At 43.0% G+C, this 19,111-nt stretch overlaps 1 protein-coding gene across 2 annotated transcripts in view; it reads left to right on the plus strand.

Annotated features, from left to right (window-relative positions):
- Window positions 1-293: 293 nt before the first annotated feature.
- The window catches only part of Cd99l2 (CD99 molecule like 2), a 74,645-nt gene continuing 55,827 nt past the window's right edge, over window positions 294-19,111 (plus strand). For both annotated transcript variants that reach the window (XM_021153588.2, XM_021153589.2), the window contains exon 1: window positions 294-609. In XM_021153588.2, the coding sequence (XP_021009247.1) occupies window positions 543-609 (67 nt within the window). In that variant the 5' untranslated portion in view covers window positions 294-542. The remainder of the gene's footprint in view (window positions 610-19,111) is intronic.

The following is a 19,111-nucleotide window of genomic DNA, read 5'->3' on the forward strand; positions in this document are numbered from 1 at the left end:
GCTAGAGGAGGAAGGTGCGACCCAAGGTCACAACCTCTGGGCAGGGTGTAGTGGTCTCACAGGTGGCCTTTTCTGAACATCACTTCCACAGCTGTTTCCCACCCCTTGGCTTCTGGTGACACACTGCTAGGGGCTAGCAGGCCACTTCTGACATTCCCATAGCGACAGCGGGATGGGAAGGGGCCTGTGAGCAGCAAGTACACATGCCACCCAATCCAGATCAGGAGACCCAATAGGTGTCTGTGAGCCCCGTCCCCGCCCTCTTCCCCATGTCCCGCCTCCAGACTGCGGCCAAATCTCGGAGACAGCAGTGTTTCCCCCGTCTCCTGCAGTGGGCCCAGCAGAGTCAGCCTCTCAACTCCCCCCGCCCCCCGCAGGCATCTAGTCGCGCCTCGCCACCGCCCTCCTAGGCTGAGCTAGTAGTGCCAGCTCTGGGCGGGGTCCTGCGGTTGTGCTAGGCTCCTCCTCCCCGGCTCTTCCCCTCCCCCAGGGCCCTCCTGCGCTAACTGTGCTCCTCCAGGCCCCTGCGCCTGCTCCCAGCCATGGTAGCCAGGCTCACCGCTTTCCTCGTTTGCCTCGTTTTCTCCTTGGCCACCCTGGTCCAGAGAGGTAAGGTGGGTGCGGGCTGGGGCACTCAGGGACCCCGCCCTGTGGCCTGGGGGTCGCTCTGCGCATGAGCGGCCCTGTCTCCGCCTGGCTGACCCGAGGGGGGGGGCATCGGGCGACCTGAGCTCTAGGCCAAGGGGTGAGGGTCTGAGACTTTTGGAACTGAACCCACTGTGAATTGAAGATGAGGGATGGGACCTTCTTAGGGCTGGTATTAAAATACTAGGATATTCAAAATCCTAGCCAAGCATTGGTGACAACAGCTGTCCCTAGGAGTGTACCTTGGGAAAAACCTTGGAAAAAGCAGTCATTTTGAAAATTGACTGTGAGGCCACCTGCAGCAAAAGCATCTGGAGAGCTTCCCAGGAGACTTTCTGGCCACTTTCATCAGGATCTCGGAGGGTTTGGCGTGAGGCCAAGCAAAAATAGGGTGGGGGCAACTTGGAGGTCTTAACAGCGTCCTACATGCTTTTGGTGTCTGTCCCTACACTTCTAGAGACTTTGGTCATATTTTGTGAAGGAGGTGGACACAGAAATTGTGCTGAATCAAGGGAACAAGTTTCTTCCACTGTGTGCAACTCAATTTGTGGACCAGGCCGCAGTGGCATCACCTGGGGTCTAATGTTAGAAATGCAGTAAGTAGCTCATGACCTACTGAGTCAGATTCTGTGTTTTATTTAGCGAAATAATCAGATCCTCCAGGAATTTGCAGGCACATTCAAGTCTGAGTAACATCTTCCTATAATAAATACAATCTGTGATTGAGCATAGCATCTTAAGCATGTACCAGTAGAGTCTTCTTTCATTTATTTATGTCCCGTTTCCACATCAGGAGGAGAAAATGGCTTCAAGAAAACACTGCAATTATAATTGATTCAAAGCAAGATTATGCTTTGAGCTTTCTGAAAATGAAGGCAAACCCAACCAGTAAGAAACATAGGCTTAGGCAAACAAAACTTGGTCTTAGCACTGACTTTTAGTAAGCTTATGTCACTTACAGAACCTTTCAGTGAGCTACAAAGTCTCGGTTCTGGGTTCTAGGAGCTGATGCTGCAGAGGGTGAAGACAGCTAAGACTTGTATCTCTGCGATGACAATCTGGTAGAGGAAGAACCCCAGCATGAACATCAGATCTATGTCATAGATGCTATGGAGGGAGGAAAGCAAACAGTCACAGGGATAAAGAGTGGCTCACAGTTTTAGTCTCCCTTTGGTGATAAAATTTTTATTGTCTGATGGGCTTTTGTAAAGCATCCAGTAGCCCACCTTATCCTTGAGGGTTGTGTTCCAAACACTGCGGGAGATGCCTGAGACTATAAATGTGGACTTTTTTTTTTTCCTTTGCTGAATTGGAACATGAAGCCCTGTGCATGGTAGATAATTGCATCTTATAGCGTGGAGGTTTTTAAACTAGACTATAAATGGCCTCAGGTTTTCCTGCTTTGAGTTGAGACAGATTGGGGAAGCTGGTAGAGGTGAAGTCATACAGTGATTAATTGGCAGCTAGGGTTTGCTCCCAGGCTTCTATGACTCCACAGTAACCATCTTAAAACACTAGGCATCATTCATTTAGACCTGGAGGCTGCCCCACTTCTAACCTTCCTTGGCTTCCTGAAAATGAGTTCTCTAAACCTGTTTAATCAGTGCATATAATGACTAAAGTCACAAAGATGTCTTTGGTGCAGGAATGTAACCGTCTTAGATCAGCTACCACTTCCTGGGTGTTTTCTGTGTGCCATGTATATCATATGTCTTCTTTCCTTGTTTGCTTTTTTTTTTTTTTTTTTTTTTAAGACAGATATTCATGTAGCCCAATTTGGTAGCCTCAAATTTGCTGTGTTCAAAGCTGGTCTTGAACTCTTGATCCTCCTGCCTCTGCTTACTGAGACTGTGGCTTAGATTTCTGGTTCTCTTGCCTCTACCTCCTGAGACCTGGGGTTATACTTATGTGGCACCATGCCTAACGTGTATCTTGTTTTGAGTGAAACATCACAACAACTGTTCAGGTTAGGATCCTCACTTCCAGGTAAGGGAACTGAGGTGACATCATCAGAAGGAATAGCAGGGTTCAATCCAGATAAGCACACCGCTCTGTGATCTTTCTGTTTTTCTTTGTTTGACCTAAGAGTACTAAGCCAGAAGTATCTTTGTTTTGAAGGTAGGGACCTAATTTTTCTGTAGTGGGGTCCAGAGAGCTCTACCTCAGTGTCCCTTTACTGGTCCCATTACTGGTCCTCAGTAATGGGTTGTACCTGAGCAACCATAGAAGGCAGGCGGAAGGTCCCAGAAGCACTTCTGGGGATAAGATGTAAAATCCCTCCAGGATCTAGGAAGCAGAGATAGATCTTAGTTCTGAAAAGTTGAAAGGGTGATTAAGAAGTTGCTCTATAGAAACATAGGGGGAGTTAACATTAATGTATGTTCTACTGCTTCTGAAACATTTTCTGAGGACAGGTGTGTCATCTGAAGGTTCCCTGAGTGGCAAGTTGTTCTTCTGAGCGCCAGGGAGAAGGACCTCAGGTGTGTGTGTGTGTGTGTGTGTATTTGTGTGTCTAAGAGTCCTAATGGTACCTATACTTCAAGAAGGCCTTCCATGAGACAGACTCTTAGTACATCACACACATGTATCCCATGTACCAACCTGGGAAGGTTGCCACTGTGATCTGCTTTACCCCTCGACATACATAGTGACCTGTTTCAGTCTTGAAAAATAAGGGACAAATAGGGTCCATGCAATTCAAACTGCTTTGCAATTCCATTTTACCACAGCCAGGACCATCCAGTCAGTAAATAGACAGCTCTCAAAGGACAAAATATAAATGGCTAATAAATATTTGAGGAAATGTTCAACCTCCTAGGTCTTTGTGGAAATGCAAATTAAAATTGCTTGAGGTTAGAATGGTGCTGATGAGGATGCAGGGGGCCTTACTCACCACTGGTACAGCCACTGGAAATCAGTATGAGGTTCCTCAAAAACTGCAAATAGAGCTCATGTTATGATTCAGCTCTACCACTCCTGCACACATACCTAAAGAACCTTAAGTTAACAGACCATGAAGATAGCTGTGGACCATGTTTGTCACTATTCCTGATAGTCAGGATTATGGAATTAGTCTAGACTCCCATCAATTGACAGGTGGCTAATGAAAATGTACATGTACACAATGGAGTTTTGAAATAATTTAAATTATTATTATTGTTATTATTATTGTTAATGTTATTATTATTGGGGTGTGTATGTGTAGGCACCATGCCACACTGCAGGGAACACATGGAGGTCAGAGGACAACTTTCTTTCGTTGTTGTCTTCTTCCACCATATAGGTTCCAGGGATCAAACTCAGGTTATCAGGCTTGATGGCACATGCCTCTCCCTACTGAACCAGCCTCACAATGGAGTTTCATTCCTCTGTGAACAAGAAAAATTATATTCCATGCTGGCAAATGGGTAGAACTGGAGATGATCATGTTAAGTAAAAATATGTCACCCAGAAAGGCAAATACCCAAATGTCTTTTCTCATATGCTAAGTCTATATGTGTATCCATGTGTATATTTATATTTGCTTGAATGAAGATAAAGCAGGGCTATTGAGAAGAGGTAGGGAAGTAGTAATGTAACAAGAAAAGGAGGAGGTGAATGGGGGAGAGATAAATATAACATTTTCTCAGATGTGATTATGTGAATATACGAAATCAAGATGGTGGCAGAAGGGAGAATACGTAGTGGATAATGGGGACAGTGAACATGAGTGAAGTACAACAGTATATATATGACATATAATGAAGCTCATTACTTTGTATGTTAATTTTAAAAATGAAATAAAAGGAGTGGACAGTAACCAACTTCCTCCATGAGAAACATGTAGCTCCACGGAGTTTAGCAGCCTTCTGGAGCCGATACTGTTAGTTTCTTCAGTTATACCATGGGGACAGTAGCCCTTTCTTCCTGGCGTGGTATTTACTAGGATTAAATACATTTAAGTGTCTAAAGTGCTCAGCACAGGACCTACCTTCCAGAATCCCTTTTCAGATTAGTACATATTAATCCGACTTCTTTGATGTTCCAAGCAACATTTTAAAAAATGCACTTTGCACATCCTGACTGTGTTGTTTACATGAAATGGTCAGAGGTCTCACATCTATGCAAACAAAAATTAGATTAGTGGTTGCTGAGGAGTAGGGGAAGGAGATGATGGTAAGTCACTGCTTAGACGGTAAAGGCTTTGGGGAATAATGAAATAGAGAAAGGTGATGCTGTACATTCTTAAAGTACCATAAAAATGATTGGGTTAGACACATTGAAAAGTTTATTTGTGTTATGTGAATTAAATCTTCATTTCAAATAATTCAAAAAGCTGAAGACGTAGCTCATTGGTGGAATACTTATTTGACATGTGCAAGGACCTGGGTTCTATCTTAATTACCACAAAAAAGAAAGAATGAATAAATAAATGTAATCTTTTAAAAAAGAACAAAAGGAAACTGGATGTGCTGACCTATGCCTAATCCCAGCATTTGGGGTTGATGCAGAAGGATTGCTGTGAGTTAGAGAGCAGTCTAGACTATAGTCTAGACTACTACTAGCCTAAGGAAAGAAAAGGAATCCAAAATGCCACATCACACCAAAAGAAAACAACCACTCTGCTAATTATGCCACATGTGGTGACACAAGCCTTTTATTTTCAGTGTTCCATAAGTGGAGTCAGGAGGATCTTGAATTTGGGGCTAGCCTTCTGCCTCAGCAAACAGCCAGCAGAACTAGGTGCACAAGAGCACAGTGACCCCAGGTGCTAAGCACTGAGTGGCCATGCTGGGATCCTAACAGCAATCTGGACACTGACTTGGGGGATCAGGCTTTATAGATGTGCCCCAGAAAGTATGCAAGATTGGCGTTAAGCTCCTTGACTCTGCCTTCCTTAGTCGTGGGAATTGGGTATCATGAGGATGGGGAGAATTTTTTTTCCCTGAGTGGTTCTGAGGTTACCATTTTGTGTGTTAATTAGTCCTTTACAGGGTCTGGAGACTGAGTCTTGAGAGGTTTAATAAGTTATCAGCCCCACTTTTGATGTTACAGGCCGTCATTTCTCAGCACAAGACAGACAGCAAGTAACTGTAACAAATGCACAGAAGCCATTCAAACGGGTATTTGCGGGTAGCAACGAAAATAATGTTATGATTGGGGGTCTTCAAAGCATGAGGAACTGTGTTAAAGGGTCATAGCTTTAGAAAGCTTGAGAGCCACTGCTTGAGAGAGATGACAATGAAAGGCCTGTTCTGGCCGCTCAGAGAGGCCTAACGACCGAGAGCTTCACTGGGCTCCAGGAATTATACTTTCTAGATGCACTGACTTTCCTGTCTCCAGGTGTGTTTCCTATCTGATGGTTTGATTTTCCAACTTTGTGTTTACTGTCACTTTGTACAATGTGAATGTCCTTCCTCTACTGCTCTTGAGTGACTGGGAAGCTTGGCTCAGAGGCTCCTGAACCTTTCTTTATTGTAGACTCAGTTCTTCCAGAGGCCTGCTCAGAGGTCCATTGACTGAGGATTTGTTGTTCTAAAGTAGGTAGATAAGATCACCATTGGATTTGCTGGTACATGTCTGTAATCCCAACCCTCAGGAGAATCAGGAATCCAAGGCTAGCCTCAGCTATACAGCAAATTAGAGGCCACTCTTCCATAGGTCTGCATATCTGCGCTTTAGTCAACTGGCCTCTGAAGTCACAAAGTGTTGCTTTCATTGAATTATATACATTATAAGTCACATAGTATAGTTGAGATTCCAGGTAACAATACATATTCTACCTTGCAAGTGGAGAAGTGTCCAATGATTTTTAGCCCCAGTTTCAAAACTGTGGCACAAACTCACTGAGTTGTAATGTCCTGCTGAAATGTTCCATCCCCTAATGCTTTCCCCAGTTTTCCTATTGGCAGTGACTGTGTATACCTCTAGCACAAAGCTGGTCCCTTTAGTTCTCTTGAGTAGCAATGATCATTAGAGGTATTTGGTGTTCTGTGTATCTCTTTATTTCTAGGCCTTTGAATGATGCCATGATGTGTCTGTTAGTTGCCAGTTGTCACATTCTCTCTCCAATGAAAGGGGGTAAGCTAGTTGGATCCAAAGGTTTTTTCTAGAATTTTCTCTATGGTTCTATGGTTGAGGCTTCATACAGAGAGCACAATGTCCAGTAGGACAGCTCCCTTAGTGGAATTGGCAGCGCATCAGTCTTCAGAAGTCTAGATTAAGCCACGAGCTGCGGCATCCTGGGGCCCTTGTCTATGCCAGAGAAGAGTTACTTAGGTTTACCTGTGTCTACATACAGACTACAGAGCAGTTCCTTACCACGATGACTCTGAATTTTAGCCTGGAAGTTGTATGTGTGGTTGGGGTAGCATAGTGTTAAAACCTGTCTAGCATATTTGAGCTTCTGGGTTCCAGGAATTGGTGGTGGGGCAATAAGAGGAAAAGGAAAGTTGGTTGATTGAGAATGGATATTTTGTTGGCAAGGGAAAAGTGGGTGCTATCCTGTGCAGTGTAAAGATGTTTGGCACACAATCTCTTGCTTTTACCTAGCAGATCCAGGTAGCACCCTTCTGTCTTGCAACCAGAAGAGGACTGCAGATAGTGCCCAGTGTGTGCTGGAGCATGGATCTCTACAGGTGGAGTACCACTGATTTTGGCAAAGATGTATATCTCATGACTCTCAAGATGTCTCTGTATGTGTGTGGTACTAGGTATAGGAATGAAAGCCAAGACACACCCCAGACCTTGACAGATTATTTTTTTCTGAGACAGGATCTCTATATGTAGCTCAGGCTAGCCTTGATTTCACATGTTTCTCCTGCTTTTGCTCCCAAATGCTAGGATAAAAGGTTTCAGACAGCTTGCAGATGTATGTTTTGAGTTCCCTCTCTGATTTCAATACTCCAATGAGTCACCAAATTTTCTGTTTTCCTTACTGCCTCAGGATAGATGTGTTGGAAGACTTGAGGTCAGGGGACATCTTTGTGGGTTGGTGTCAGCTCCACTGATCTCAGATCCACCCTGGACTCTGCTGAGCTTTGGCTGTTCTAACTGTATAGGAATTAAATAAGATGGATAGACGGTAGGTCTCTCCAACCTCAATGCCTGAAGAGTTTTGGTTTTGGGTTTTTGTTGTTGTTTGTTTGTTGTGGTTTAATTTGAAAAACTTTTATAACAAAAGTTTTAGCAAAAATGTGCTTTGATGACTAATGGAGTGTGCAGTCTGTCCTGTGCCTTAATTTTTTTACCTGTAATATGGTAAATACCAATAGTGAGAAACCATATTTAAAATGCACATGAAGGTCATCAAGGGTTTTAGCATCTAGAGTTGTAAGACCAAAACGTTTGATGCCTCCTATTCCAAAATTATACCCAGGAGTGTAGTTTCTGCTGTGCACAGTGCTTATCACTTCATTGTTATGAAGTGGTGCCCAATGATCTCCCAAAGAAGCAGGTGTGGTTCTATAGTAGCCATTGTGTAACAGCCTTGCCAGCACTTGGCCTTGTCAACTTTACCATGATAGAAACCTACAAGATTTACACATTTATATTACTCTGATTACTGTGGGGCCGTCTAAGTTGGTTTCTTCTTTAATGAATTACCTTCGGATCAGTTCCCTCTTTATGATTTTCTCCTGGCTCCTGCTCACAATGCTCCATTTCCTGTTTTCTTGGCTGTATTTTTCTTCATTATCATTGCAATATATCTCTGTCTGTCTGTCTGTCTGTCTGTCTGTCTGTCTATCCATCTATTGATCTCTCCAAGTCATCACCATTGTTTGCCCTAATCTTAAGTCATACATGAAAGGACTGATAACTTCTTTATTGAGTCATTTAAAAAAGTCAGTATCTTTTGTTTATCAAGGCAGGTGTTTTGTGTTAACAGATATGGAAATAAAATATTAGTCTTTGCTCTCAGTTTATAATCTTGTACAGCAAAACCAAGAGAATAAACTATAATATAATCAAATGAAAGGTTGTAGTTGTAGCACTAAAGAATATATATATTATATCAGGGTTATACACACACACACACACACACACACACATATAGCTTCGAAGTCTAAAATACATGATTTCTTTGAGTTTTTGTTTTGCTTTGCTTGGTGTCACCAGCTCTTAGATCCTTTCAGTCTTCAGGGCTTAATTTAGGAAAAGCACTTTTGCTTTTGAGTCAGTCTTATTCCTTGGCTCTAACATTTTGGCTTCACAATTTGATTTGAGGAGAGTTTTTATTACATTTCTTAACTTACTATGCAGAAGCTTGACTTTGGTGCTTTGCCTGCCTTGGAAAGTTTCTAATGCCTCAGAGGCATGTGTGTGGGCTCCCACAGCTCTGGATTTCTTGTTGTCTCATAAGCTTTATCAGTTTTGTTTATTTGCTTCCTTATTTATTTTTAAAAACGTTTTTATTTTTGAATGTTTTATATATTTATACAATGCATATTGAGCATATCCATGTACGACTCTCTCCCTCCAACGCCCCCCCCCCCCCGGCCCTATCCCATGTCCCTTCCAACTTCATGTCTTTTTAATTGTTATTAATATTCTCTTAAATCAAATTAGTACTGCACATATATACATGAGAATGTGGCTGCCCACTGAGGCATGAACAAACTACAGTAGCCACATCCCCACAGGAGAGTGACTCTCAATAGTCATTAGGATTCTAAACGTGCACTGTCAACACATCTAGCCTGTTTTGTCAGTTTTTGAGCTTGTGTGTGTGTGTGTTGGGGGGGAGGGCGGGAGGGGGAGGGAGACATCCATTTCTCTTTAGGTATCTTTCTTTAGCACTCTACCTTTGTTGAAATAATTTCTCACTGAACCTGGACAGTTGTAGATTGTACAGCTAGCAAACCCTCAGCATCTGCATGTTTCTATTCCACACTGCCAGGGTCCTAGATTCACGCTGCCATGCCTGGCTTCTATGTGGAAGCTGCAGATCCAAACTCAGGTACTTGACCCATCTCCCCAGTGGTCTCCTGAGCATCTCATTTTGTTTGTTTTGGTTTGGGTTTTTCAAGACAGGGGTTCTCTGTATAACCCTGGCTAGCCTGTGTAGCACAGGCTGGCCTTGAATTCTCAGATTTCCACCTGCCTCTGCCTTCTGAGTGCTAGGATTAAACGTGTTTGCCACAACCACCCAGAGTTTGCTTGTTTTTTAGACAGGATCTCTCTATGTAGCCCTGACTGTCCTAAAAAACTCTGTAGTGGACACAAAGCACCAACCACCTCTGCCTCTTGAGTGTTGGGATTAAAGGACTGACCTGTCCCTAACCAAAAATTATATATATTTGTGTGTGAGTGAGTGAGTGAGTGTGTGTGCGAATGTGGAGGTCAGAGGACAATTTATGGGAGTCAGTTCTCTCTTCCATGTGGGTTCCAGGGATTGAGGTCAGGTAGCAATCATCTTTACCCTCTGAGCCATCTTACTGGCCCAACATTTGGGGTTTTTAAAAGAAGGTATCAGATCCCCATGAGCAAGAGTTACAAGCAGCCATAAGCCACCTGATCTGAGTGCTGGGAACCAAATTCAGCAAGAGCAGTGCATCTTCTTGACTGTTGAGCCACTTCTCTAGTCTATTCTTGCTATTTTCTTTAAGACAGTGTCTCCTGTATTACAGGATTACACTTAACTGCCTGTGTAGGTGAGGATGACCTTGAACTTTTTGACTGCACCCCTGAACTGCCAAGATTACAGGCAGGCACTCTGGTTTATGTGATAGTAGGGATGGAACTCAGGGCCTGTGAATGTTATGCACATACTACCAACTGTGTTACATTCCCAACTTATGTCTTGTAGGTTTGAGTTCATTTTTAAAGTAATAGTTCTGACACTATTGTCTTCAGTGAATTCTCTAGGAAGCAGAACTGGAGAAAAAAAGGTGTGGCTCTCATTTTTTGTTATTTGGGAAGGTGTTGAGTTAACTTAGTACAAAGCAGACAACGGAAATACAAAGGCATAGATAGCACTCATTACTTGAATTTGTGGCAGATGTCTAGGCAAATGGCATCTGAATAGTGAACCCCATAACCTTTGACTTGAACTTGGGATCAAGCATTGTCTAGGAACACAGTTAATGATATAGCTTGGTTATTTGTATTCTGCAATTAAAAAATACATTTAGAAATTTTACCATCTCCTTCTTGATCCTTCCTTCCTTCCTTCCTTCCTTCCTTCCTTCCTTCCTTCCTTCCTTCCTTCCTTCCTTCCTCCCTCCCTCCCTCCCTCCCTCCCTCCCTCCCTCCCTCCCTCCCTCCCTTCCTTCCTTCCTTCCTTCCTTCCTTCCTTCCTTCCTTCCTCTCTCTTTTTCTCTTTTCACATACAAGGGATTGAACCTAGCATCGTCACTTAGTAGCCACATGCTTCTGAGCTCTATGGACAGCCGAAACCTGGTCTTTCTAAAATTATTCTTTGTTTTTGAAATCAATCTACCTGCAGGTTTCTGTCACGTACAGCTGAGAATAAAAATTTCAAAGTATTAAATGCTATTAGGATTCCTACCACTCCCATTGTTTTTTGTTTGTTTGTTTGTTTGTTTGTTTGTTTCAGACAAAAATCTTCCTGTGTAGCCTAGTCTGTCCATGACCCAGGTCAGGTCACTTACAACCACCTGTAACTCCAGGTCCAGAGGATCCGAGGCCCTCTCTGTAAGCACTGTACTAATACATGGGCAACCTCTCAGCCCCTATACACATCATTTAAAAAATCTTAGAAAGATATCATTTTCTTTTACATTATTGAGATTTCCCATTCACATGTGATCTATGTAGTTTTTTATCTTTGTGTTTATTTTCATAATCTTATTCATCTTTGTTTCTCACAGTGCTGTTGCCAAGCATTTCATAGTATAGATTCGTGTTATGAATAGGATCTTTTCTCCCTTCTCTATTTCTCTAACTCATAAATATTGTTGTTTGAGAAAGATAATGATTTTTTAAATATATCTGAAATTAGCAGTAACACACTTAACTGTGTGTGTGTGTGTGTGCACATGTTTAATATCAACAGCTTCCAATGATGACCCATACCCTCTGGTTGAGAGAGAGGGAGGGAGGGAGAGAGAGAGAGAGAGAGAGAGAGACAGAGACAGAGACAGAGACAGAGACATAGACAGAAAGACATAGAGAGACCGAGAGAGACAAAGACAGAGACAGAATGACAGAGAGACAAAGAGAAACAGAGTGACAGATAGACAAAGACAGAGAGACACAGAGAGACATAGAGAGACCGAGAGAGACAGAGAGACAGAGAGATAGAGAGATAAGGACAGAGAACACTTCACTGACTGAGCTAAATTCCCAGACCCATTGTTTTCCCCACTGTGTAGCCTGGGCATGTGCCAGGATGCTTGGTTTTAACTAAGTTTTTGAAATGTATATAGTTATAGAATAATATCCATTAAATCCAGTCAAATATATAATTTATGTAAAAATAGGGGTTTTATGGCCTGTTTTATTTAGTTTTATATCCCTAGGACATGTAAGAGGGTGGGTACTTAATATTAACATTTTTCAGTTCAATGGAAGGAAGAACGGATAAATAATTCCACAAATTTCCATTCATAAGCATAGAGCTATAGAGATTTTGCTTTGAAGCAGGCATAGTGGGGAAGTTGAGGTAAGAAAATGGTTGGAGAATAAACAATTTTGTCTTCTTTTTCTCTTGATTCCTTTTACGTTGTAGCTGTCTGCCTCACAAGGCTTCTTGTTCATGAATTTTCATAACTGCTTTATTTGAATGAGCTCATATGTCCCACACTATGAAATACAAGATAACAACCTTTTGGTACATTCCACTGGGAGGGATGGCCTAAAAGTTGGGGTGAATGGAGTCAGGCAGTGTTAAACACTGCCATCAGTAGAATTCCATGTGTATGACTTTCTTGGAATTACATCACTATGGAGACAAAGAACAAATTAGTGGTTATTTGGGGTTTGAGACGGTGCAGGATGGAGACATATGAGAGGTAGAGACAAGTATGCGTGTTATCAGAGGTGAGGAGAAGGGGTCATTATGGTGATGGAACTGTTCTTTGTCTGGACTGTGGTAATATCACATGACTCTACACATTTGATAAAAGTGTATGGAAATGAACAAACACTATCAAATGAATGCACGTAGAACGGCAGAAGTTCAAACCCAGTATAGGATTGTATGCATTTCAGTATCTTTCTTGTGATAATATACTATGTTTTGCCGTAATGTGACCTTTTGAGGAAACTGAGCAAAGCACAAGAAACCTCTTTATGTCGCTTCTTACAACTCTGTGAATCTGTAGTTATTTTGTTAAATTTTTGAGGTTATGTTACTCAGGAATTCTGGAGACATCTGCTAGATACATAAAGCAAGAGGCAGTTCAAACAATAATGTGTTCAGAAAGGAGGCAGCCAAGGGAAAAGGAGGAAGGAGTTTGCCATGAACTCTGTAGTATTTAAACAATTCTCTGGAAGTTTAGTTGGGTCAAGAGAGATGCCTGGCAGGAAGCCCCAGGTGCAGAGTTCAGCAGCCTCTGTGAATGTGACCACATAGATTTGGAGGAACATAGCTGAGATCATTAGAAACAGGTAGAAAGGCACTTTGGAGGTTGGATGACCATGAAAGATAGCATTCTGTGGCATACCTACAATAGCAAGTAGTCATATCTATGAAGGTCACTGAAGTGACACAGGATGAGTCAGACAAGAGGAAGATTTTATCTCAGAGACAAAGGACAGAGAGAATCTAGCTCAGTGGCCTCAAATCCACTAAAGGAATTAGGAGGATAAAGCTTCCATCTTTCCATGTGCATCCTTCCTTAAGCCAGCCTCTGCTATATTCCCGGCTCAGTGGATGGTATCACCATCTTGTCTGAAATGCCAAGGTTCGTTCTTATCATGCTCTTACCCTGGACCCCTCCTGGAAAACCTCCTACCCCTCTCCAATGTGGCATTCCTCCTCTGCCTTCTTTTCTTTCTCTGGCCAACACCCGCCACATATTCTGTATCCATAGGTTCTCTGTAGGCTGGTTTGTATGATTGGCCTGAGTCAGGATGCTTCCTCTGCCCTCAGACCCCTTTCTTCTGTTCCTTTGCATGCAAGGCAGAGAACCTGCCTCCTTTGTTCCAATGTCTCTATCAAACCCATATTTACTAATCCTTTCTCATCCTTAGTACCTGGTAATTGATAGGTACTTAGTTTTTGGTGACTAATTCATCTCATGCTGATATTCTGGTTCAAAAATCCCATGAAGCCTATTCACCACAGGTTTTCTGTTAACTGAATAAAGCTCCTTAGATATTGTGTGTATATGTGTCTTATATGTATGTTTGTGTATTTTGTGCACATTTGTATATATGTCATGGATAGAGGGCAACAACAACATGTGTTTTCAATTGCTCTCTAGTTTTTAAATAATAATTTTATTTATTTACCTTTTATGTCTGTTTTGGCAGCTCATATTTAAGTGCATCACTGTGTGCAGTGCCTAAATAGGTCAGAAGAGGGCGCCAGATTTCCTGGACCTGGAGATACAAGTGGTTGTAAGCCACCTAACATGGGGTTCTGGGAACTGACCTTGGGTCTTATGAAAGAGCAGTGAGTGATCTGAACCACAGAGCCATCTCTCTAGTCTGGGCCTCCTTAGTTTTTGACAGAATCTGTTACCAAAACTAAAGTTTACCAATTGACTAGGTAGAGTTACTAAGGAGTTGAAAGGACTGCCCTTTCTCTATATACCCAGTGCTAGATGTACAGATGAGTGCCACCACATCCAGCTTTTACATGGCTGCTGCTCGTCTGAAATCAGGCCCTTATGATTGTGCAGCAAGAACTTTACTGAGCCATCTTCCTAATCCTGTTTGACTGTTGTAAATAAAATGAGGTTTCCTGAGATTAGAATCATAGCACCCTGTCTCTTGTGCTTCTGTGCTGGCATTTGGAAGCACACCTTGTTTCATGCTTGGGCAATCAGGTTTAGGTTTGGTTGGAAGCCAGGTATATTTATGGTTTGTAGACATAAGACCTGTCTCTTTTCCATTTCACACTCTGAGTACTTGGCCATTTCTCGTCCTTTTTCTCAGCCCACTTTATATGTATGGGTCATCACTGATCCAGATGGGAGTTGCAGAACTCCTGATCCACTAAGATGTGAGACATGGCACCTGCAAACTCCTGTAGTCCTTGATCCAGCTGCTCTGTTACGCTTCCTTTACCAGGATGCACTTGATTCTTGAAGACAGTAGAAGACCTTCCTGCTGAAGTTGCTTCTGTCAAGTATTCATCCCAGCTATAAGACTAGACACTAAGCCAGGGGTGGTGGCGCATGCCTTTAATCCCAGCACTTGGGAGGCAGAGGCAGGCGGATTTCTGAGTTCGAGGCCAGCCTGGTCTACAAAGTGAGTTCCAGGACAGCCAGGGCTACACAGAGGAACCCTGTCTCGAAAAGCCAAAAAAAAAAAAAAAAAAAAAAAAAACAAACAAAAAAAAAAACAAAAAAACTAGGAATGACAAAATGGAGAGATGGGACTGGGCTGTAGCTCACTTGGTTTCTGTTCTTTTTGGTCAAAGACTGTTAACTTTTCAGTCACAACCTTACCACAAAGCCAAGAACAACTTATTGAAGGTTTCCCCTTGGGCCTGTTGATGTTTTACAGGATTTGAAATGTTAAAGATCTTTTGAAGGTGGGGCCAAGAACACAAAGAATTCTATTTGAGATGCAGGGTGGGAGGCAGGAGGTGAGAATTGTTTGCCTGGGTCCTTCAGTGCTCAGCCTGGTGGGTGCAAGTAGCATCTCCACCATTTGCAGCACCTGTAATGTATGTATAGTCCTGCTTCTTACATTCTCAGGAAGCAGCTGGCTGCTGCTTTTGTCTGTACTCTTGGAACAACACACACCCTCCCTAAAGGACTGGGGTTTGTTGTGCTGATAGACGGGAGGTGTGGTAGAATGGGGTGAGGCAGTGGCCCTATTGAGGGAGGGGGACAGCAGGTGGAGCCTTTCTGTCTGGTATTCTTAAATAGTGCTTGTCATTTGGGGCTTTGATCTATTGCTGAGGCTACTGTTTCTAGTCTAGAAGGATGCACAGATTTGTATGGTACCAGAGTGGCAGGAAGCAGTTTCCTAAAGGAGAAGGTCTGTCTAGCTGGGTTTTTTTTCTCCTTACATTTAAGAGTAGGGATCAAAAGCTCTGTACTCTGTAATTTGGTCAGTCATCATTGTCTGTTAGTCTGGCAGCCATGAGTTGTAAAAACACAAAAACTGTATTAGAAAAGGATGTTCCAGCTCAGGGGGAAGCCCAGGCTAGAGGCTTGCCAACTTGACTTTAAACATCTTTTTCAGTAGAGCTTATCACAGCCAGTGAAGCTGGGGGTGGGGATGGGGGTGGGGGTGGGCAGTGTAGGGAAGAAACCTAATTATGCAAATTTTGATCTTAAAGCTTTATTCGTATGTTTCCTGGCAGGCTGTTCTTTAATCTCAAGAGCAAGATTGCTCAGAATTACCATATATTCTCGTTAATTGCATTAAAATTATAGCAAAGGTTGTTTTTGCTATAATCAAGAGTGATTTTGATTAATACTTAGGAAATCAAACGCCTCACCAGCAGTGGGAATGAGTACAACCTTCTCAGTCAGCCATCCTTTCTCTTCCTTCCCTCCCCTCCCTGCAAAAGGCCAAAGATACACATGCATCTGAAGGGATTTGAAGAGTCTATTTGCTTTTACAGATAGTCATTTTTAAGGAAAACACTCCAAAATGGGAGTCCATTTTCCTCTGTCTTGAGTGTGAAGGGTATAGAATAGCTTTTGAGGAAGGCAGAAAGAAGAGAGAGAGAGGGGGGGGGGAGAGGGAAAGGGAAAGGGAGAGGGAGAAGAAGAGGGAGGAGAGGGAGAGAGAGAGAGAGAGAGAGAGAGAGAACACACAGGCACACCATGCTGCCTTGGCTGACAACAAACAGTGGCACCCCCTCTCTTACAGGCTGACTGTTAGGTCAGCAGAGTATGCTGGGAAAAATCTAGAAGAAGATGAAGATAAGATACCCATGTAAGGAGGACATTAAAATTACAGACAGGTATGCGATAAAAACAAAAGGGAAATCAACTAGAGTGTGAGCAAGTCCACAGTGCTTAGGCAGAGGCCCAAAGGGGTGGCTGGTGGTGTGACAGAAGGCCCTACTTATCTTTGACAGATGTGGGGTGGTTGGTGGTAGATAGGAGGTGTCATAGGTGTGGTGACTTAGGCTGGAAACCTTCACATATCACATTACAAGGAGCCATGTTTCCCAGAGACCATTCACATACTCAGGACACTCAGGACAATTTCATTTCCAAGACCTCATCTTCGTGTCCTGGAGAATCTCATTCTATAATCCCCCAGCTGTCTGCAGCTCCCCACTCCATGGCTGGAGCAATGAGTGTTGATCTGAGGTCTTCCTCTTGGGCTGATGGTGTTACCGGGAAATGGTAGCAACTCTCAGAGGTAAGGCCTGGTAGTACATGAGGACTAGTTGAAGGTGGTCTATCTTTTTATTTTTTATTTATTTTTATTTGTTTATCTTATGTAAGTACACTGTAGCTGCCTTCAGACACTCCAGAAGAGGGCACCAGATCTCGTTATGGATGGTTGTGAGCCACCATGTGGTTGCTGGGAATTGAACTCAGGATCTTCGGAAGAGCAGTTAACCGCTGAGCCATCTCTCCAGCCCCGAAGGTGGTCTATCTTTGTTTTCAGAAAGCAGATATATTCAGCCACCCCACATTATAACTTGCTTTGTCTCAAAGCATAGTTTGACACATGTGTTTGTGAGCTTACTATCTGTTCTTAGTATTCTGTGTATAGTGTGGAGAGGAGTGAGCGTGTCATTGCAGGAGAAAAAGATGCTGGAAAGATAGTCATTTGGTAATGCCATAGTTTCTTGCAGCTTGTTCCAATGACTCCCTCCTCCATTTTCCTTCCTTCCTTTCCATCCTTTCCATTCTGAGTGCTGAGGCTAGATGACCTGGTGCATAATAGACAAGCACTCTATCAATGAAGTATACCTTCAGGTTGTGACTTCTGTCTTAGTTAGGGTTTTATTGCTGTGAGCAGACATCATGACCAAGGCAACTCTTATAAGGACAATATTTAGTTGGGGTTAGCTTACAGGTTCAGAGGTTAAGTTCAGTATCATGGAGGCGGGAACATGGCAGCATCCAGGCAGGCATGTTACAGGAAAAGCTAAGAATTCTACATTTTCATCTGAAGGCTGCTAGGAGAAGATTGGCCTCCACGTGGTTAAAAGGAGGGTCTCATTACCCACCCCAACATTGCCACACTTTGTGCAACAAAGCTACACCTCCTAATAGTGCTACTTCCTGGGCCACGCATATTTGAACCATCACACCTTTGAAGGATACATTTATGTCTGATCCTTGGCTCCCTCTCCCTTTGCTTCCTGACCGCCATAACATGAGAAGCTTTCCTCTGCCATGACTTTCTGCTATGATTGTAAGCCTTACTACAAGCCCAAGGTGATGAAACTAAGTGACCATGACTTCAGTACTATTAAGTTTTCCTTCTTACATTGATGGAAAGATTACTAACACAGGAACATCTTCCTTTGGGGACCAAGGAGTGAGATTTCCAGTCATAGAGGACACACACACATACACACACACACACACACACACACACACATACACATAGACACACACTGGAGGAACCACCTTGGTGTTGCCATGCTGTTCTTAGAAAGTCTGTACTAAGGGTCCCCAGTGAAGGAGCTAGAGAAAGGACCCAGGAGTTGAAGGGTTTTGCAGCCCCCTAGGAGGAACAACGATATGAACTAACCAGTAACCCCCCAGAGCTTGTGTCTCTAGTTGCATATGTAGCAGAGAGGATGGCCTAGTCAGCCATCAATGGGAGGAGAGGCCTTTGGTCTTGTGAAGATCTTGTGAAGTACAGGGGAATGCCAGGGCCAGGAAGCAGGAGTGAGTGTGTTGGGGGGCAGGGCTGGGTGGGTGGGGAGGGTATAGGGGGCTTTGGGGATAGCATTTAAAATGTAAGTGAAGAAAATATCTAATAAAAATATAAATGATAAGGAGAGGCCCTAGGTCCTGTGAAGGTTCTATGCCCCAGTACAGGGGAATGCTTGGGCCAGGAAGCAGGAATGGGTGGGTTGGGGAGCAGGGGGAGGGAGGAGAGGATAGGTGATTTTCAGAGGGGAAACTAGGAAAGGGGACAACATTTGAAATGTAAATAAAGAAAATATCTAATAAAAACAAGAAAGTCTGTACTAGCTTCATTTCCCACCATCAGGACCTGTGAGTTTCTGTGTTGCTTCTTTATTCCTCTGTGTAATAATTTTCGCTCACAGGATAGGTATAAAGTAGTATGTCTTCATTATCTCCCAGCTCCTAGAAGTGTTCAGTATTCTAATCAAAAGGCAGATGCCCTTGGTCCCATTGTCTTTTTCTTTGCCAACCTCTATTCTTCCTGCTTTTAGTAAAAAGAAAATGGTGCT

The sequence above is a fragment of the Mus caroli genome, unplaced genomic scaffold (genome assembly GCF_978045245.1).
Source record: "Mus caroli unplaced genomic scaffold, Mus_caroli_1 scaffold_5, whole genome shotgun sequence".
In the NCBI taxonomy this organism is placed as follows: Eukaryota; Metazoa; Chordata; class Mammalia; order Rodentia; family Muridae; genus Mus; species Mus caroli.